The 22475-nt window shown below is 46.6% G+C and overlaps 1 protein-coding gene across 3 annotated transcripts in view; it reads left to right on the top strand.

Moving 5' to 3' along the window:
* Positions 1–22475, top strand: part of LCA5L (lebercilin LCA5 like) — a 43100-nt gene that overhangs the window by 9463 nt on the left and 11162 nt on the right. For all 3 annotated transcript variants that reach the window (XM_056559678.1, XM_056559677.1, XM_056559679.1), the window contains exons 4-6: positions 1582–1719; positions 14839–14920; positions 21956–22053. In XM_056559678.1, coding sequence (XP_056415653.1) covers positions 1582–1719; positions 14839–14920; positions 21956–22053 — 318 coding nt within the window. The remainder of the gene's footprint in view (positions 1–1581; positions 1720–14838; positions 14921–21955; positions 22054–22475) is intronic.

The raw sequence follows: 22475 nt of genomic DNA, 5'->3' as shown, positions 1-22475 counted from the left end.
CTCCCATAGGGCCTCACCTCAGCTCCCATAGGGTCACACCTCAGCTCTCATAGTGCCTCAGCTCCTATAGGGCCTCACCTCAGCTCCCATAGGGCCTCACCTCAGCTCCCATAGGGCCTCACCTCAGCTCCCATAGGGCCTCACCTTAGCTCCCACAGGGCCTCACCTTAGCTCCCATAAGGCCTCACCTCAGCTCCTATAGGGCCTCACCTCAGCTCCTATAGGGCCTCACCTCAGCTCCGATAGGGCCTCACCTAAGCTCCCATAGGGCCTCAGCTCCTATAGGGTCTCACCTCAGCTCCCATAGGGTCTCACCTCAGCTCCCATAGGGCCTCATCTCCGCTGCGATAGGGCCTCACCTCAGCTTCCATATTGCCTCAGCTCCTATAGGGTCTCACCTCAGCTCCCATAGGGCCTCACCTCAGCTCCTATAGGGCCTCACCTCAGCTCCCATAGGGCCTCACCTCAGCTCCTATAGGGTCTCACCTCAGCTCCTATAGGGCCTCACCTCAGCTCCCATAGGGCCTCACCTCAGCTCCTATAGGGCCTCACCTCAGCTCCTATAGGGCCTCACCTCAGCTCCCATAGGGCCTCACCTCAGCTCCTATAGGGTCTCACCTCAGCTCCTATAGGGTCTCACCTCAGCTCCCATAGGGCCTCACCTCAGCTCTCATACGGTCACTACTCAATTTCCATAGAGCCACACCTCAGTTTCCATAGGGGTTATCAGTGAACTTACTATACATAATTGGTCACTGACTTACGTGTCCCCATCTTCACCTGCGGCTGTCGGGACATGCTGGCACTTGCAGTTTTACAGCAGCTGGAGACACAAGTCATACACTCTGCTACATCATGTTCATTTAGTCTAGATCTACATTACTATAGTTTTTCCTTGTTTGTGTTGATGGCTCGGGACTGGGCCGGTCCTGGGGCTCCTCATGTCCCAACACAGGAGATATCACTGATACTTCAGCTAATGTTTTTCCTTGTAGAACTTATGTTTTGAAAATTAAAATATAAATATAAAAACAATCCCTTAGGCATCTTAAAAAATATTAAGTGCCCGTGCAACACCAATGGATGGCCAGGAGTACATATAACTTTAGCATATCTGCTTTATCTGATGGGAGTCTTCCCCCATGCTATATACTGCGGCTATACTTGGCTGCTGTATATAAGTACACACTCACCCTGGACATGGAGGGCAGATTTCCATCACAGTAGGGGCATAATGAATGCGAAATGCTGACAACTAAACTTAGGTTTATTCAGTAGCAATATTTGTAAACCATTTGGGGTCAATTTAGACCCCACCCTAAATAATTAGGAGCCTCCCACTTAATGCAAATATGCAGAAGCCCCACCCCTTCTGTGACCCACACCAAATACAGGACTACTGGTAGGGTGCAAAAAAGTAGGGCATTAAGAAGCTTGCATCCTAAATCTGGCCCCGTTAAAGTAATAGATGGCTCCATAAGTCATCTATTACTGCTTCTACATCCATATACTGAATCTGTACATGAATAGAAACTCTTCAGCACATAAAGCTCCATTTACTTAGTCCAACTCCCCTTTCAGGTACTGGAGAAACAACTCCACCTCACGGCTCAGTTCTATGACCGGCAGCTGTCCATAGAGAGTAAGAAGGCGTCTGAGGCCCGTGACATCTCAGAGAAACTACAGGATGAGATCCTATCACTGCAGCAGACTATAAAGGTGATATACAGGTGTGGTAGCGGGGTGTGATGAGGGCAGATGTTGTTACCCTAGCATTAATCCCTTGTATTCATGACGCCAGGGCGGGGTTTAGCCTAAAACCAACCGAAGGTATACCGCTGGATCCTGGGCTAGGCACGAGGGCAATAAAGACTCTGACGCCAAGTTACGGACAATGGTAGCTTTACTGAGGGTAGACAGATGGTAAAGTCTATACAGTTCAGCCAGGGCCCAAGGAGGGGACCAGTGACTCAGAGACCTTAAGGACTTGTAGTAGGACTGGACAATTGAATGCAGCCGCGCTGACTTGACAGATGACAGGGACTGACTTGACTCATAAAGCTGTGACTTTATCTTACTTGACTTGATGGCTGCAGGACTGGACTTTGAGGTCTCCAACACTCTGGACACACACACTAGACAAGACTGCACTGGACCTCAGCAGAAGAGAGAGAGAAGATCCACCCAGGGCTTATATGGGGGAGACTAGCAGGGAGCCCATAGGTCACTCTTGGGATCACCTGGTCACTGGTACCTCCTGGGTAACAATCACATGACATAACTCTTAAAGATACAACACATTTTATAATACAATACACTGCAGAATATATGTACAGGGGGGAAACAGGTGCAAGGGGCCCGGGGGATACTGAAGGAGGCTGCCTGACAGGACAGCAAGGGTATGGGGCAACATCTCCCGTACTGGGTCACCACACAGGGGCGTCCTCTAAACCTCATACAGTATAACATACAGGGTCCAGATGTTGTGAGTATAATACAAAAGCTAAAATGCTAAACACTGGTGGTTGTCACTGGACCATACTTACCACCAGCAATCCCACTTTTCGTGTCACTATTTAGTAACCCAGGCCTCAAAGGGATGCAATTTTGTGGAATTTTTATTTTATTTTTCACATAAATGGGGCATTGGCTACCAAAGACGTCCTTGGCCCTAATGAAAAATGTGATAAATATCTGATCAGCAGTCGGACCAATTACCACCCCTTGAGCAGGGGGGACCCTATCTTGAGTACAGGAGATAACTTGGATTTGTGGGTTAATAGATGGGCTTTTGAGTGTGACTGACATCACAAGAAGAACACCAGACCCTAAAGGAATATGGGTTGGGGTCTTATTCAGGGAACCAATACTTACCCCAAGGCTAAAGCCCCAGGTACAAAAAATAAGTCACATATTACACTTTTATGATTTGATTAAAAAAAGTTTTGTTTTTAGGGCTGGGTTCATCAGATCAGCTAAGATGGTGGCCGGAGGTCTCCTTACCTGCCTCCTGCTGCCATCATGGGGTCTTCTTCTCTGGTCTGCTATCAAGCAGACCAGAGAAGTAGATCACAGATAACACTGATCAGTGCTCTGCATAGCACTGATCTGTATCTGCAATCTAAAGATTGAAATATATAGTCCCCTGCCGCGCCCCCTCCCATAGACTTGCATTGAGGGGGCGGAGTATGTCACAAGGGGGCAGGGCCATGACATCATGATCCTCCAGCCCCTGCATCGCCAGTCATCAGGCATGGAGTGAAGCTTGCTCTGTGCACCAGATGACAGGGGGTGCTGCAGGAGTGATCATGGGCTACCCAGCTGTCAGACATTTTATCCCCTATCCTTTGGCAGAGTACCCCTTTAAGTTTTGGGTCTACTATGTTTGGTCTATTTCCCGAACATTCATGTTTTTGTTTTTTGTTTTTGTTTTTTGTGGTATCCTGACATATACATCACACGTAACCCCAAATGGGGCCAATCGGTTTCTTGCAGCCACAGTTTGGCTGTGCTTTAGGGTCTGTATAACACATGTACCCTGCAGATCAGGGGATACTGTTTTTGCAGTCTTGACTGGGCCCCTAAAATGCAGCCATGTGAAGCCATGTTAACTATGGATAAGACATGAAGATATGGTGCCCATCTCAGTTTTGCAGCGTCACATATGGCTGATGTTATCTCAGCTGCTAGAACAGCTGCAAACACAACATGTGAGTAGTGCGAACACTGACCAACAGGTACAGCTGTCCAACAGGCACTGAATGGCTATATGCTGCCGCCCTCTCACCCCCTCCACCCCATCTGCAATAACTGTACAGATTATGGGGGCGCTATTTTTTGCATTACTTTTTGTGTGATTGTTTTTGTTTTAATATATTAATACATCTTCAGATTAATGCCACTAGTGATGCCCTACAGAATATCCTGGTAGTGCTCATATACCCGTGTCAGTGATTGGAGCAAAACTATTGTGTATAATGTTACAAGTGATCCAAGTCATTAGGCGCAGACTCACACTCATCTATTAGGTACAGACTCACACTCATCTATTAGGTACAGACTCACACTCATCTATTAGGTACAGACTTCACTCATCTATTAAACACAGACTCACACTCATCTATTAGGTACAGACTAATACTCATCTATTAGGTTCAGACTCACTTATCTATTAGGTGCAGACTCACACTCCTCTATTAGGTGCAGACTCACTCATCTATTGGGTACAGACTCACACTCATATATTAGGTACAAACTCACACTCCTCATTAAGTGCAGACTCACACTCATCAATTAGGTACAGACTCACACTCACATCAATTAGGAACAGACTCACACTCATCTATTAGGTGCAGACTCACACTCATCTATTAGGTACAGACTCACACTCATCTATTAAGCACAGACTCACACTCATCTATTAGGTACAGACTCACACTCATCTATTAAGCACAAACTCACACTCATCTATTAGGTACACACTCACACTCATCTACTAGGTACAGACTCACACTTTCTTATAGGGAAATCTACAAGACTAGGCAGAAAGAGGCCAAGCAAGTTGTTACGCCGAGCGCTCCGGGTCCCCGCTCCTCCCCGGAGCGCTCGCTTCACTCCCTCCGCTGCAGCGCTCCGGTCACGTCCTCTGACCCGGGGCGCTGCGATCCTGCTGCCAGCCGGGATGCGATTCGCGATGCGGGTAGCGCCCGCTCGCGATGCGCACCCCGGCTCCCCTACCTGACTCGCTCCCCGTCTGTTCTGTCCCGGCGCGCGCGGCCCCGCTCCCTAGGGCGCGCGCGCGCCGGGTCTCTGCGATTTAAAGGGCCACTGCGCCGCTGATTGGCGCAGTGGTTCCAATTAGGGTTTTCACCTGTGCACTTCCCTATATTACCTCACTTCCCTTGCACTCCCTTGCCGGATCTTGTTGCCTTAGTGCCAGTGAAAGCGTTCCTTGTGTGTTCCTTGCCTGTGTTTCCAGACCTTCTGCCGTTGCCCCTGACTACGATCCTTGCTGCCTGCCCCGACCTTCTGCTACGTCCGACCTTGCTTCTGCCTACTCCCTTGTACCGCGCCTATCTTCAGCAGCCAGAGAGGTGAGCCGTTGCTAGTGGATACGACCTGGTCACTACCGCCGCAGCAAGACCATCCCGCTTTGCGGCGGGCTCTGGTGAAAACCAGTAGTGGCTTAGAACCGGTCCACTAGCACGGTCCACGCCAATCCCTCTCTGGCACAGAGGGTCCACTACCTGCCAGCCGGCATCGTGACAGTAGATCCGGCCATGGATCCCGCTGAAGTTCCTCTGCCAGTTGTCGCTGACCTCACCACGGTGGTCGCCCAGCAGTCACAACAGATAGCGCAACAAGGCCAACAGCTGTCTCAACTGACCGTTACGCTACAACAGTTGCTACCACAGCTTCAGCAGTCATCTCCTCCGCCAGCTCCTGCACCTCCTCCGCAGCGAGTGGCCGCTCCTGGGATACGCTTATCCTTGCCGGATAAATTTGATGGGGACTCTAAGTTTTGCCGTGGCTTTCTTTCCCAATGTTCCCTGCATCTGGAGATGATGTCGGACCTGTTTCCCACTGAAAGGTCTAAGGTGGCTTTCGTAGTCAGTCTTCTGTCCGGAAAAGCCCTGTCATGGGCCACACCGCTCTGGGACCGCAATGACCCCGTCACTGCCTCTGTACACTCCTTCTTCTCGGAAATCCGAAGTGTCTTTGAGGAACCTGCCCGAGCCTCTTCTGCTGAGACTGCCCTGTTGAACCTGGTCCAGGGTAATTCTTCCGTTGGCGAGTATGCCGTACAATTCCGTACACTTGCTTCAGAATTGTCCTGGAATAATGAGGCCCTCTGCGCGACCTTCAAAAAAGGCCTATCCAGCAACATTAAAGATGTTCTGGCCGCACGAGAAATTCCTGCTAATCTACATGAACTTATTCACCTAGCCACTCGCATTGACATGCGTTTTTCTGAAAGGCGTCAGGAACTCCGCCAAGATATGGACTCTGTTCGCACGAGGCGTTTCGTCTCCTCGGCTCCTCTCTCCTCTGGTCCCCTGCAATCTGTTCCTGTGCCTCCCGCCGTGGAGGCTATGCAGGTCGACCGGTCTCGCCTGACACCTCAAGAGAGGACACGACGCCGTATGGAGAACCTCTGCCTGTACTGTGCTAGTACCGAACACTTCCTGAGGGATTGTCCTATCCGTCCTCCCCGCCTGGAAAGACGTACGCTGACTCCGCACAAAGGTGAGACAGTCCTTGATGTCTACTCTGCTTCTCCACGTCTTACTGTGCCTGTGCGGATGTCTGCCTCTGCCTTCTCCTTCTCTACAGTGGCCTTCTTGGACTCTGGATCTGCAGGAAATTTTATTTTGGCCTCTCTCGTCAACAGGTTCAACATCCCAGTGACCAGTCTCGCCAGACCCCTCTACATCAATTGTGTAAATAATGAAAGATTGGACTGTACCATACGTTTCCGCACGGAGCCCCTTCTTATGAGCATCGGATCTCATCATGAGAGGATTGAACTTTTGGTCCTCCCCAATTGCACCTCGGAGATTCTCCTTGGACTTCCCTGGCTTCAACTTCATTCCCCAACCCTGGATTGGTCCACTGGGGAGATCAAGAGTTGGGGGTCCTCTTGTTCCAAGAACTGTCTAAAACCGGTTCCCAGTAACCCTTGCCGTAACTCTGTGGTTCCTCCAGTAACCGGTCTCCCTAAGGCCTATATGGACTTCGCGGATGTTTTCTGCAAAAAACAAGCTGAGACTCTACCTCCTCACAGGCCTTATGATTGCCCTATCGACCTCCTCCCGGGTACTACTCCACCCCGGGGCAGAATTTATCCTCTCTCTGCCCCAGAGACTCTTGCCATGTCCGAATACGTCCAGGAGAATCTAAAAAAGGGCTTTATCCGTAAATCCTCCTCTCCTGCCGGAGCCGGATTTTTCTTTGTGTCCAAAAAAGATGGCTCCCTACGTCCTTGCATTGACTACCGCGGTCTTAATAAAATCACGGTTAAGAACCGCTACCCCTTACCCCTCATCTCTGAACTCTTTGATCGCCTCCAAGGTGCCCACATCTTCACTAAATTGGACTTAAGAGGCGCCTATAACCTCATCCGCATCAGAGAGGGGGACGAGTGGAAAACGGCATTTAACACCAGAGATGGACACTTTGAGTATCTGGTCATGCCCTTTGGACTGTGCAATGCCCCTGCCGTCTTCCAAGACTTTGTCAATGAAATTTTTCGTGATCTGTTATACTCCTGTGTTGTGGTATATCTGGACGATATCCTAATTTTTTCTGCCAATCTAGAAGAACACCGCCAGCATGTCCGTATGGTTCTTCAGAGACTTCGTGACAACCAACTCTATGCCAAAATTGAGAAATGTCTGTTTGAATGCCAATCTCTTCCTTTTCTAGGATATTTGGTCTCTGGCCAGGGACTACAGATGGATCCAGACAAACTCTCTGCCGTCTTAAATTGGCCACGCCCCTCCGGACTCCGTGCTATCCAACGCTTTTTGGGGTTCGCCAATTATTACAGGCAATTTATTCCACATTTTTCTACCATTGTGGCTCCTATCGTGGCTTTAACCAAGAAAAATGCTGATCCCAAGTCCTGGCCTCCTCAAGCAGAAGACTCCTTTAAACGACTCAAGTCTGCCTTTTCTTCGGCTCCCGTGCTCTCCAGACCTGACCCTTCCAAACCCTTCCTATTGGAGGTTGATGCCTCCTCAGTAGGAGCTGGAGCTGTTCTTCTACAAAAAAATCCTTCCGGGCATGCTGTCACTTGTGGTTTTTTCTCTAGGACCTTCTCTCCAGCGGAGAGGAACTACTCCATCGGGGATCGAGAGCTTCTAGCCATTAAATTAGCACTTGAGGAATGGAGGCATCTGCTGGAGGGATCAAGATTTCCTGTTATTATCTACACCGACCACAAGAACCTCTCCTACCTCCAGTCGGCCCAACGGCTGAATCCTCGCCAGGCCCGGTGGTCTCTGTTCTTTGCCCGATTTAATTTTGAGATTCACTTTCGTCCTGCCGATAAGAACATTAGGGCCGATGCTCTCTCTCGTTCCTCGGATGCCTCGGAAGTTGATCTCCCTCCGCAACACATCATTCCACCTGACTGCCTGATCTCCACTTCTCCTGCCTCCATCAGGCAGACTCCTCCAGGAAAGACCTTTGTTTCTCCACGCCAACGCCTCGGAATCCTCAAATGGGGTCACTCCTCCCATCTCGCAGGTCATGCGGGCATCAAGAAATCTGTGCAACTCATCTCCCGCTTCTATTGGTGGCCGACTCTGGAGACGGATGTTGGGGACTTTGTGCGAGCCTGCACTATCTGTGCCCGGGATAAGACTCCTCGCCAGAAGCCCGCTGGTTTTCTTCATCCTCTGCCTGTCCCCGAACAGCCTTGGTCTCTGATTGGTATGGATTTTATTACTGATTTACCCCCTTCCCGTGGCAACACCGTTATTTGGGTGGTCGTTGATCGATTCTCCAAAATGGCACATTTCATCCCTCTTCCTGGTCTTCCTTCTGCGCCTCAGTTGGCTAAACAATTTTTTGTACACATTTTTCGTCTTCACGGGTTGCCTACGCAGATTGTCTCGGATAGAGGGGTCCAATTCGTGTCTAAATTCTGGAGGGCTCTCTGTAAACAACTCAAGATTAAATTAAATTTTTCCTCTGCATATCATCCCCAGTCCAATGGACAAGTAGAAAGAATTAACCAGATCCTGGGTGATTATTTGCGACATTTTGTTTCCTCCCGCCAGGATGACTGGGCAGATCTCCTTCCATGGGCCGAATTTTCGTATAACTTCAGGGTCTCTGAATCTTCCTCCAAATCCCCATTTTTCGTGGTGTACGGCCGTCACCCTCTTCCCCCCCTCCCTACCCCCTTGCCCTCTGGTCTGCCCGCTGTGGATGAAATTTCTCGTGACCTTTCCATTATATGGAGAGAGACCCAAAATTCTCTCTTACAGGCTTCTTCACGCATGAAGAGGTTCGCGGATAAGAAAAGAAGAGCTCCCCCCGTTTTTTCCCCTGGAGACAAGGTATGGCTCTCCGCTAAATATGTCCGCTTCCGTGTCCCTAGCTACAAGTTGGGACCACGCTATCTTGGTCCTTTCAAAATTTTGTGTCAAGTTAATCCTGTCTCTTATAAACTTCTTCTTCCTCCTTCTCTTCGTATCCCTAATGCCTTTCACGTCTCTCTTCTCAAACCACTCATCCTCAACCGTTTTTCTCCCAAATCTGTTCCTCCCACTCCTGTTTCCGGCTCCTCGGACGTCTTCTCGGTCAAGGAAATTTTGGCTGCCAAAAAGGTCAGAGGGAAAAATTTTTTTTTAGTGGACTGGGAGGGTTGTGGTCCTGAAGAGAGATCCTGGGAACCTGAGGACAACATCCTTGACAAAAGTCTGCTCCTCAGGTTCTCAGGCTCCAAGAAGAGGGGGAGACCCAAGGGGGGGGGTACTGTTACGCCGAGCGCTCCGGGTCCCCGCTCCTCCCCGGAGCGCTCGCTTCACTCCCTCCGCTGCAGCGCTCCGGTCACGTCCTCTGACCCGGGGCGCTGCGATCCTGCTGCCAGCCGGGATGCGATTCGCGATGCGGGTAGCGCCCGCTCGCGATGCGCACCCCGGCTCCCCTACCTGACTCGCTCCCCGTCTGTTCTGTCCCGGCGCGCGCGGCCCCGCTCCCTAGGGCGCGCGCGCGCCGGGTCTCTGCGATTTAAAGGGCCACTGCGCCGCTGATTGGCGCAGTGGTTCCAATTAGGGTTTTCACCTGTGCACTTCCCTATATTACCTCACTTCCCTTGCACTCCCTTGCCGGATCTTGTTGCCTTAGTGCCAGTGAAAGCGTTCCTTGTGTGTTCCTTGCCTGTGTTTCCAGACCTTCTGCCGTTGCCCCTGACTACGATCCTTGCTGCCTGCCCCGACCTTCTGCTACGTCCGACCTTGCTTCTGCCTACTCCCTTGTACCGCGCCTATCTTCAGCAGCCAGAGAGGTGAGCCGTTGCTAGTGGATACGACCTGGTCACTACCGCCGCAGCAAGACCATCCCGCTTTGCGGCGGGCTCTGGTGAAAACCAGTAGTGGCTTAGAACCGGTCCACTAGCACGGTCCACGCCAATCCCTCTCTGGCACAGAGGGTCCACTACCTGCCAGCCGGCATCGTGACACAAGTTATAAGAACTTCTAAAGCGCAGGCAGAAAAAAAAACTAGCTCAGTCTGTGAAAAAAGGGGATAAGACATTCTTTAGATATATAAATGAAAAAAGGAAATTAAAACAAGGAATAACTAAATTAAAAACAAAGGAAGGAAGGTATGTAGAAGAGAATAAGGGGCTAGTCGACTGCCTTAATGAAAACTTCTGTTCAGTTTTTACAGATGAAAAAGAAGGAAAAGGACCTCCATTAGGGAGGAAGACTAATTAATCATTTGATGCATGTGTCTTTACAGAGGAAGAGGTTCTACATTTGCTGTCTAAAGTGAAGACAAATAAGTTAGAGGGGCCTGATGGGATACACCCAAAATTATTAAAAGAGCTTAGTGGTGAGCTAGCAAAACCATTAACAGATTTATTTAACCAATCACTGGTAACAGGAGCCGTCCCGGAAGATTAAAAATTAGCAAATGTCGTGCCCATTCACAAGAAAGGTAGTAGGGAGGTGTCAGGCCCAAGGCCTGATTATTAAAATCCTATATGTGTATTATAAATTATATCTGTGTATAAACTAAGACATGGGTGAGGGGTCACTCAAACTGTGTTTTGTGTATTGCATTTTATTGAGGGGGTCTGGCTGCTTGTTTACATCTCCTTTGAAGTCAAAGGCTCTTTTTGAAGCAGCAGGAAGTCATGCACTCTGGTCCCATCATATAATCAACCAGATAAGAGGGCCAGAGACAGAGATGCCCCCCAGGTGGGATCAGAGGGGAGGGGGGAATGGAGTTTCCCTCCAAAGAAAGCGGATATGATATATTTAAAACAATGCTAGACTCAGGTTGTTAAAAAGCTGGGACACAAGCTGACAAGACCATCCTAAGAACAGCTCACTCATGGACTGATATCATCATGCTGTAAGAACTTCATCTTTTGTTTTCTGAACTTGTCTTGCAAAACTCTTTTATATATTTTTGTAACTGTATGTCATTTGTTCCTGTATTTTTATATAGTCAGCACTGTGATACCTTTTATCAGATTAAATGTTTAATTAATCAGCTCTGGTCTTTGATCTCTAAATATATGAGCTCACCTTTCTGAAGGCAGCTCTGGTAAAACACGTTTATCTAAGGGTTAATTTGGTGACTTGCTGGGACTAGTAGTGGATACCCAGAGGTCTGGCTGCCTTAACCCTTGCACCATCACACTCTCTCTAGCATCTTGGCTGGACCAATAGGGTGTGATCATGACAGGAGGAATCAAGCAACTATAGGCCAGTAAGTCTGACATCAATAGTGGGGAAATTAATGGAAACCCTACTAAAGGATAGGATTGTGGAACATCTAAAATCCCATGGATTGCAAGATGAAAAACAACATGGTTTACTTCAGGGAGATGATGTCAAACAAATCTTATTGATTATTTTGATTGGGTGACTAAAATAATAGATGGAGGAGGGGCAGTAGACATCACATATCTAGATTTTAGTAAGGCTTTTGACACTGTCCCACATAGAAGACTTATCAATAAACTGCAGTCATTGAGCTTGGACTCCATATTGTTGAGTAGATTAGGCAGCGGCTGAGTGACAGACAACAGAGGGTTGTAGTCAATGGAGAATATTCAGAGCAAGGTCTTGTCACCAGTGGGGTACCTCAAGGATCTGTACTGGGACCAATAATGTTTAATATCTTCATTAGTGATATTGCAGAAGGTCTCGATGGTAAGGTATTGGTCTTTTTGCTGATGACACAAATATATGTAACAGGGTTGATGTTCCTGGAGGGATCCGCCAAATGGAAAAGGATTTAGGAAAACTAGAAGAATGGTCAGAACTCTGGCAACTGAAATTTTATGTGGATAAGTGCAAGATAATGCACCTGGGGCGTAAAACCCTCGGGCAGAATATAGAATATTTGACACAGTCCTGACCTCAGTATCTGAGGAAAGGGATTTAGGAGAAATTATTTCAGAAGACTTAAAGGTAGGAAGACAATGTAATAGAGCAGCCGGAAACACGAGCAGAATGCTTGGATGTATAGGGAGAGGTATAAGAAGTAGAAAGAGAGAAGTGCTCATGCCGCTGAACAGAACACTGGTGAGACCTCACTTGGAGTATTGTGCGCAGTACTGGAAGGAATATAGATACTCCAGAAGGATATAGATACTCTAGAGAGAGTTCAAAGAAGACACTAAACTAGTACATGGATTGCAGGATAAAACTTACCAGGAAAGGTTAAAGGACCTTAACATGTATAGAAGAAAGAAGAGACAGAGGGGATATGATAGAGACTTTTAAATACATAAAGGAAATCAACACGGTAAAGGAAGAGAGGAGATTTAAAAAGAAGAAAAGCTACCACAAGAGGACATAGTTTTAAATTAGAGGGGAAAGGTTTCTGCAGTAATATGAGGAAGTATTACTTTACTGAGAGAGTAGTGGATGCATGGAATAGCCTTCCTGCAGAAGTGGTCTCTGCAATACAGTGAAGGAGTTTAAGCATGCATGGGATAAGCATAAGGCTATCCTTCATATAAGATAGGGATAGGCATAAGGCTATCCTTCATATAAGATAGGGATAGGTATAAGGCTATCCTTCATATAAGATAGGGATAGGCATAAGGCTATCCTTCATATAAGATAGGGATAGGTATAAGGATATCCTCCATATAAGATAGGGATAGGTATAAGGATATCCTCCATATAAGATAGGGCCAGAGACTATTGATAGGATTCAGATTATTGGGCAGACTAGATGGGCCAAATGATTCTTATCTGCTGACACATTCTATGTGTGGTAGCCCTTGGGGGGTGTATGGTAGTGGTGGTATAGTATCAGTATATGAGGGGTTAATGTATATAGTTCGTGACACCAGGCTGAGGGCTGTTATGCTGAGGCAATGCTCCGGCCTATCGCCGCCCTTCCCAGTAATGATAGGTGCATGAAATTACTGAAGGTCCACGAGGAGATTGAACTTGAACTTGAACAACTTTACTTAAGTGCTTGCGATACATCCAAGGCACAGTAACAGTCTCGTACAAACAGTCCTTATATTACTTAGTGACTGACAGTTGTTGTGGACCTTGCTATTTAGACAGTCTCTGAATTTAGGGTAGATATTTGCAGATCTGTCCGGATTTAGGGGTTATATTAGGTCCGGTGATGCTGCAGAGTGTCTGGGAATTGATACACTCTATATTCTGGATTACTCAGCCATTGCCGCAAGGCTCGGGCCTAACTCACTGCGTTAGTTGCTCTACAGGTCTTTCCACTTCAGGAGTACAGGAGCAAGAGAGAGAAGATGGCCGCCGCTCCCTTATATGGGCAGGGGGCGTGGCAAATCTGATTGGTCCGAACATCCGTCACTTACCATTACAGAAAGTAATAGGATTGCTTACGTCACAGGGCCTCCAAAGGTCCTTAAGCTTAATACCATAGAGTTTACCTAGTCATGTGACCCGCAGGTCCTGCAACGCTATGGAACCGGTAACTAACCATTTATTTACATATATATTACTGCATTTACATTACCTTTACATAAATTACTGGTCTATGAGCTGCAATGGAGGCGACAAGGGGTAGACTACATCACAGGAATCCCTACATCCTAGGGACTCTGGCTATGGGGACCCACACATACATAGGTACCGTATAAGATGCAGTACCGGGACACCACATATGTTTCTATTAGGTACAGACTCACACTCATCCCTTACCCCTTTACGCCATTGATCTGCTTTTCCCCATACTTTATATTGCAGCTGTGATTGAAAAGCTCCCAATTTCCCTTTAATTCTCATTAACCCAGCAAATCATCATTAGGCTTACGGACATTTTAGAGTATTCCACAGAAACACAGTCATTTGTGACGTCCCAGTTCGGGATATGCATCTCACAGTCCTATCAGCTTGAGTCCCTGCACGTCCCCAGGGCTCACCTGCATTGTACCCCTATAATCTGTATAATTGTATATTATGTGTAAATAACCTTTGATATGGTCACATGGTTATTAGTCACATGATAATGGTTGTCACATGTTAAAGTCGCATGTTTTGTTACCCAGAGAGCACCAGGTGACCAGATGACCCGCAGCTAGCCTATGGGCTCCTTGCACAGCCCCCCTTTATAAGAGGGGGGGGTACTACAATCTCTCTCTCCCACCACACTTTCTGCTGAGGTCAAGTCCAATCCAGACGTCTCAGGGTCAGTATCCAGCACATTTGGAGGCCTCAACCTAAATCACAGCCACAGGTCAGTAAGTCAAGTCATCTCTGTCTAATGCCACTACCTACAGTCAAGTCTATTATAGTCAGCGTGGCTGCGCTAAAGTCTGTCAAAGTCACTACAAGTCCCAGCAAGCTGCGAGGTCCCCTCCGTGTTACCCGTCACCTCTCTGGGATCCTGGTCTAGCTGTAGAGACTATTACCATCTGTCTACCTCAGTAAAGCTACTGTTAACCCTGACCTGGCCTTGGACTCTTATTTGCCCTGCCTAACTAGGACTAGCGGTGCTACCGTTCGGGTGGTTCTCGGTAAAACCACGCCCTGGCGTCATGAACACGAAGGGGTTAACAACACCTGCCCCACACACCTCACATCGCACCCCCGTGGCGCACCACACATTGGAAAATTAGAAATGTAACATGTTCTTAATTTTTTTTAGGAAAAAGAGAAAGAACTGCACATAAAGAACATCTATGCGCATCGAATGCCAAGAAACATATGGAAACATGGCGGCCTGTACGGTAGGTGTCATATATGGAATCTTTATACTCATAGGGGGAGATTTATCAAAACCTGTACAGAGGAAAAGTTTCCCAGTCGCCCATAGCAATCAATCAGATCGCTACTTTCATTTTTCAGAGGTCTTGTTAAAAGTGAAAGAAGCAAGCTGATTGGTTGCTATGGGCAACTGGGCAACTTTTCCTCTGCATAGGGTTTGATAAATCTCCCTCTATATTATTAACGGGTCCCAAAAAAGAGCTGACTAGTAAGGCTTTGCCCCCAATGGGCACAGAGCAATACAGTACAGATATATACAACTGTATACAGCGAGGTTCATCGTTGTCATATGTCATTGCAAAAATGTAGATTATACGGTATGAAGTCGGGGTCAGCTATCCTTTTCGATACAGTTAGGGTACGTTCACACGAGCGGATTTTTTAGCGGGTTTTCCGCTGCGTATTTGAAAGTGGGCGGGCTCTTCTCGGCTGTCCGCAGCAGATTTTCCGCTGCGGAATTTCCACTGTGGAAAATCCGCCGCAAGTCCCATTGAAGTCAGTAGGGACTGCGGCGGATTTTCCGCAGCATAAATTCCACCGCGGAAAATCTGCTGCGGACACCCGAGAAGAGCCCGCCCACTTTTAAATACGCAGCGGAAAACCCGCAACATAAATCCACTCGTGTGAACGTACCCTTAAAAAAGGTCTTTGCTCTTGTGGGATATGTTCGACCCAGTATAGGGTATGGATGAATGTGGCGTATGTTCAGATGATGCACCGTGCTAAATTACCCAGCATCCCCAACCAGGCCTGACCATGTGTGTGGGATATAACACAGCCATAACAGTCCACCTGCTTACTATTGCAGTGTTTTCCAACCAGGGTGCCTCCAGCTGTTGCATAACTACAACTCCCAGCATGCCCAGACAGCCTTCGGCTGTCTGGGCATGCTGGGAGTTGTAGTTTTGCAACAGCTGGAGGCACCCTGGTTGGAAAACACTGTACTATTGTGTCGTTTCCTCGTGCTCTAACCCAGAGATCCCCATCCCAGTCCAGAATTAATTTTTTTCCCCCGTTCTATTTCAATGAAGTACAGTAACTGAAAAAATCAAGAATGTTGGTGAGCCGTGAGGACTGAGTTAAAGGGGTACTCCAGTGAATTATTTTTTTTTTAAATCAACTGGTGCCAGAAAGTTAAACAGATTTGTAAATGACTTTTATTTAAAAAAAAAATCCTAATCCTTCCAGTACTTATCAGCTGCTGTATGCTTCAGAAGAAGTTGTGTAGTTCTTTTCTGTCTGACCACTGTGCTCTCTGCTGACACCTCTGTCCGTGTCAGGAACTGTCCAGAGCAGGAGCAAATCTCCGTAGCAAACCTCTCCTGCTCTGGATAGTTACTGATACGGACAGAGGTGGCAGCAGAGAGCACTGTGGTCAGACTGAAAAGAGCTACGCAGCTTCCTCTGGAGCATACAGCAGCTGATAAGTACTGGAAGGATTAAGATTTTTAAATAGAAGTAATTTACAAATCTGTGTAACTTTCTGGAACCAGTGTTCCACCGGAGTACTCCTTTAAGGACCACTGCTCTATCACATCCTGGCCTTCATAAGACCAATGGTGTCCTGTGGTATTTGCATGGAGACATCAGCAGTAGAGCCTGTAAGGTGTGAGATGGTCCCAATAGAGCCCTGTGTCTGAATCACTATCCTGCGGGTCCCGCGGGATCCAATAAAAAACTTGGGGGCAGTAATGAGGTTATTGTGGGCAGGAGCAGATGGTCATAGAACATACAGTGGGTCCTGTAAAATCCTGCACAGACCTGCAAATCTCTTAAATGCCACAGGGGGCTGGTGAAATGGTAAAAGGGGGTGATGAAATGGCACAAGGGGGTAATGAAATGGTACAAGAGGGTGATGAAATGGTACAAGAGGGTGATGAAATGGTACAAGAGGGTGATGAAATGGCACAAGGGGTGATGAAATGGCACAAGGGGGTGATGAAATGGCACAAGGGGGTGATGAAATGGCACAAGGGGGTGATGAAATGGCACAAGGGGGTAATGAAATGGCACAAGGGGGTAATGAAATGGCACAAGAGGGTGATGAAATGGTAAAAGGGGGTGATGAAATGGCACAAGGGGGTGATGAAATGGTACAAGGGGGTAAAGAAATGGCACAAGGGGGTGATGAAATGGTACAAGGGGGTAAAGAAATGGCACAAGGGGGTGATGAAATGGTACAAGGGGGTGATGAAATGGTACAAGGGGGTGATGAAATGGCACAAGGGGGTGAGGAAATGGCACAAGAGGGTAATGAATAGTGTTGAGCGGCATAGACCATATTCGAATTCGCAATATTCGCGAATATATGGACGAATATTCGTCACATTCGCGAATATTCGCATAGTCGTAATATTCTCGTTTTATTTTCGCATATGCGAATATTCGCATGTTCGAAAATTAATATATGCGAAAATTTGCATATACAAAAATTAGCACAAGCGAAACTTCGCATATGCGAACATTTGCATATGCACATTTTCGCATATGCGAATATTCGCACACCAGTCTCACACAGTAGTATTAGAGCCTTCTTACACCACATAAGCTGGAAGCAGAGAGGGGTGATCACTGTGATGTGTACTGTGAAAAAAAAAAAAAAACGAATATTCGTAATTACGAATATATAGCTCTATATTCGCGAATATTCGTGAATTCGCGAATATGCGATATTCGCGAATAAAATTCGAATTGCGAATATTCGCGAGCAACACTAGTAATGAAATGGTACAAGGAGGTGATGAAAAGGCACAAGGGGGTAATGAAATGGTACAAGGGGTGATGAAATGGCACAAGGGGGTAATGAAATGGTACAAGGGGTAATGAAATGGCACAGGAGGGGGTAATGAAATGGTACAAGGGGTAATGAAATGGCACAGGAGGGGATAATGAAATGGCACATGAGGGGGAGTAATTAAATGGCACAATGGGGTAATGAATTGGCATGGTGGGGGGGAATTAAATGGCACAGGAGGGGGGGTAATGAAATGGCATAGGAGGGGGGGTAATGAAATGGCATAGGAGGGGGGGTAATGAAATGGCATAGGAGGAGGGGGTAATGAAATGGCATGGGAGGGGGGGTAATGAAATGGCATAGTAGGGGGTAATGAAATGGCACAGGAGGAGGGGTAATGAAATGGCATAGGAGGGGGGGTAATGAAATGGCATAATTGGGGTAATGAATTGGCACGGTGGGGGGGAATGGCATGGGGATACTATCTCTAAAAGCTGTGACAAAATGTTTGCAGAATGTTGGAGAGAGGAGCACACACCTTGCGGGAGCGGGCGGTAAAGGTCAAAAATTCAGCAGAAGCGAGCGGTAGCAGGATTAAGAAAACAGTCCCACATAGGGCTCTAGTCCCCAACCCAGTTCTCAAGGCCCACAACATTCCAGGTCTGGTCAATCATCTGTAGGATGTGTTGGAGAAACAAGTCAAATCCAAATCTATTCATACTGATACTTACTGTAACAGGATTTTGGAGGTTTCCACCACTATCCTTGTGGTCCCTTACCATTGTGACCTCTGTGCGTGCAGCAGGCCGATCCTGAGTGTCCCCTACCTGGGTGCTGGGTTACATATTGGCAGCAGAGCTTTCACCCGACGGAGCATTCGGGGAAGGGAAGTGGGGTCCCATTGGGAAGATGTCTGAGAGATTAAAGGCACTGGGTTATAGTGTGGGTGAACAGTCCGATGAGGAGTCACTCACTAAAATCTGTACCTTCGGTCCGGAGATATGTCCCACCAAAGTTCCGTCTCTATCTTCTCTGAATTACGCGCTAAAGGCGGGCCCAGTTGGCTCAATTTGAATATTTATTGTCTTTGACTCCAAGTCCTAGTGAGTACACGTGAGTGCGTGCGCCGACTGAGCGCTCATGTGACCAGTGACAATGAATATTCATATTGAAATATCTTCGGACTGAAGGTATGTATTTGAGTAAGTGACCCCTTGTCGGACTCCTGTCTTGGAACTAACTTTGTATTGCATAAAGGAAAACAACTATACATAACATAACAAACAGTAAGGTATAGTATAGCACAAAATCAGACCAATGCAATGTGTGTATAGGTTTCTCTCAACCACCCACAAGCACTCCTGCGGCCCACTCTAATGTTCACCCTAGCATCTATTGGGTACCTTAACCCCTTAAGGACTCAGCCCATTTTGGCCTTAAGGACTCAGACAATTAAATTTTTACGTTTTCATTTTTTCCTCCTCGCCTTCTAAAAATCATAACTCTTTTATATTTTCATCCACAGACTAGTATGAGGGCTTGTTTTTTGCGCGACCAGTTGTCCTTTGTAATGACATCACTCATTATATCATAAAATGTATGGCGCAACCAAAAAACACTATTTTTGTGGGGAAATTAAAACGAAAAACGCAATTTTGCTAATTTTGGAAGGTTTTGTTTTCACGCCGTACAATTTATGGTAAAAGTGACGTGTGTTCTTTATTCTGAGGGTCAAGACGATTAAAATGATACCCATTATTATATACTTTTATATTATTGTTGCGCTTAAAAAAAATCACAAACTTTTTAACCAAATTAGTACGTTTATAATCCCTTTATTTTGATGACCTCTAACTTTTTTATTTTTCCGTATAAGCGGCGGTATGGGGGCTCATTTTTTGCGCCATGATCTGTACTTTTTTTTGATACCACATTTGCATATAAAAAACTTTTAATACATTTTTTATAATTTTTTTTTTTAATAAAATGTATTAAAAAAGTAGGAATTTTGGACTTTTTTTATTTTTTTTTCGTTCACGTCGTTCACCGTACGGGATCATTAACATTTTATTTTAATAGTTCGGACATTTACGCACGCGGCGATACCAAATATGTCTATAAAAAATGTTTTTTACGCTTTTTGGGGGTAAAATAGGAAAAAACGGACGTTTTACTTTTTTATTGGGGGAGGGGATTTTTCACTTTTTTTTTACTTTTACTTTTACATTTTTTTACATTTTTTTTTACACTTGAATAGTCCCCATAGGGGACTATTCATAGCAATACCATGATTGCTAATACTGATCTGTTCTATGTATAGGACATAGAACAGATCAGTATCATCGGTCATCTCCTGCTCTGGTCTGCTCGATCACAGACCAGAGCAGGAGATGCCGGGAGCCGCACGGAGGAAGGAGAGGGGACCTCCGTGCGGCGTTATGAATGATCGGATCCCCGCAGCAGCGCTGCGGGCGATCCGATCGTTCATTTAAATCGCGAACCGCCGCAGATGCCGGGATCTGTATTGATCCCGGCACCTGAGGGGTTAATGGCGGACGCCCGCGAGATCGCGGGCGTCGGCCATTGCCGGCGGGTCCCTGGCTGCGATCAGCAGCCGGGATCAGCCGCGCATGACACGGGCATCGCTCCGATGCCCGCGGTTATGCTTAGGACGTAAATGTACGTCCTGGTGCGTTAAGTACCACCTCACCAGGACGTACATTTACGTCCTGCGTCCTTAAGGGGTTAAAGGGGTACTCCGGTGAAAACCTTTTTTCTTTTCTTTTAAATCAACTGGTGGCAGAAAATTAAAGATATTTGTAAATTACTTCTATTAAAAAAATCTTAATCCTTCCTGTACTTATTAGCTGCTGAATACTACAGGGGAAATTATTTTCTTTTTGGAATGCTCTCTGATGACATCACGCGCACAGTTCTCTCTGCTGACGTTATTATAATAATAATAACGCTTTATTTATTGTTGTCCTTAGTAGGATTTGAACCCAAGTCCCCAGCACTGCAAGGTGGCAGAACTAACCACTGAGCCACCATGCTGCCCTTAGCATGCATCTGCTATGCATGGTTGCTAAAATGGACAGAGATGTCAGCAGAGAGCACTGTGCTCGTGATGTCATCAGTGTTCCAAAAAGAAAGGAATTTCCTCTGTAGCATTCAGCAGCTAATAAGTACTGGAAGGATTACGATTTTTTTAATAGAAGTAATTTACAAATATGTTTAACTTTCTGCCACCAGTTGATTTAAAAGAAAAAAGGTTTTCACCGGAGTACCCCTTTAAGTTGGTGAACGATGAATGGATGGGGCACATACAAAGTCATGCTCTACAGCAGTGGTCTCCAACCTGCAGACCTCCAGATGTTGAAAAACTACAACTCCCAGCATGCCGTTGGCTGTCTGGGCATGCTGGGAGTTGTAGTTTTGCAACATCTGGAGGTCCGCAGGTTGAAGACCACTGCTCTACAGTGTTACCTGGAGTAGGCTGAAACTCTTAAAATGCCTGAAAACAGATCTCCAAGTCTCTTAATTGGTATACGAATTCAGGGTGCCCGATTGTGGGGCAGGAAAGAAGGGCTTTAGGCTTACCCTTACACAAGCCAAATACAGATCCGTCCAGCTTTACTTTTTCTTTACTAGGAGATTCCTCTCAGCCGCTGCAGAACTCTTGGGGCTAGATCCTAAAAAAAACTTCCTCTGTGTCCTCTCTCTTTCCTGGCTCTACTGTAACTGAAAAATCCAAGATGGCTACAAGCACAAGTCCACAAAACTCCTCCTACCAAGATTCAGTCATGCTCAGTTCATTTGCTTGAGCAGTCCGCCATCTACTGGAGACTTGATATCATTGTAGGATGATACCAACAATAATCCCAGGGGGTTACATTACCTAAAACAGCACAGAACGTATCACTGTCTACACCAGTTGATAGCACAGTATTAGGCATCGACTATGTGGTGTCCCAGTACAGGATGGTGTGGCCCTGTACTGTCCTCCTGCCCTATCAGTCAGAGTCCCTGCATGTCCCCAGGGTCCCCCTTATAGCATCACCATAATGTATATATATGTTTGTATTATAATAGTATACTATTTCTTTAATGTTTGTACCACATGATTATTACCCAGGAGGCACTAGTGACCAGGTGATGCAAGCTTGCTGGGAATCGTAGTTTTGCAACAGCTGGAGGCACAACTTGTTGGGAAACACTGTGCTACAAGGATGAGGCTACTGACTTTTAACATTCGGTTTCGTAGGACTGACTTCAAAGAGCACCCAGACGGAGAGCGAGATGTTCACCCACGATGAGCCGAGGGCACACGAAGACGAGGAATACAGCACACGGCAAAACAAGGTAAAAGATGGACATGTGACTTACATACCAGGGGTTCAATATAAATGAAGATAAAAGGGGTACTCCGGTGGAAAACTTTTTTTTTTATTTTTTAAATCAACTGATGCCAGAAAGCTAAACAGATTTGTAAATTACTTCTATCAAAAAATCTTAATCCTTCCAGTACTTATTAGCGTCTGTATACTACAGAGGAAATTCTTTTCTTTTTGGATTTCTTTTCTGTCACAGCCACAGTGCTCTCTGCTGACAACTCTGTCCATTTTAGGAACTGTCCAGAGTAGGAGTATATCGCCATAGTAAACATATGCTGCTCTAGACAGTACCTAAAATGGACAGAGATGTCAGCAGAGAGCACTGTGGTCGTGACAGAAAGGAAATTCAAAAAGAAAAGAACTTCCTGTGGAGCATACAGCAGCTGATAC

This window comes from Hyla sarda, chromosome 2 (genome assembly GCF_029499605.1).
Source record: "Hyla sarda isolate aHylSar1 chromosome 2, aHylSar1.hap1, whole genome shotgun sequence".
Lineage (NCBI taxonomy): Eukaryota > Metazoa > Chordata > Amphibia > Anura > Hylidae > Hyla > Hyla sarda.
The sequence above is the reverse complement of the archived record's forward strand: the minus strand, read 5'-3'. Positions and strand labels throughout refer to the sequence as shown.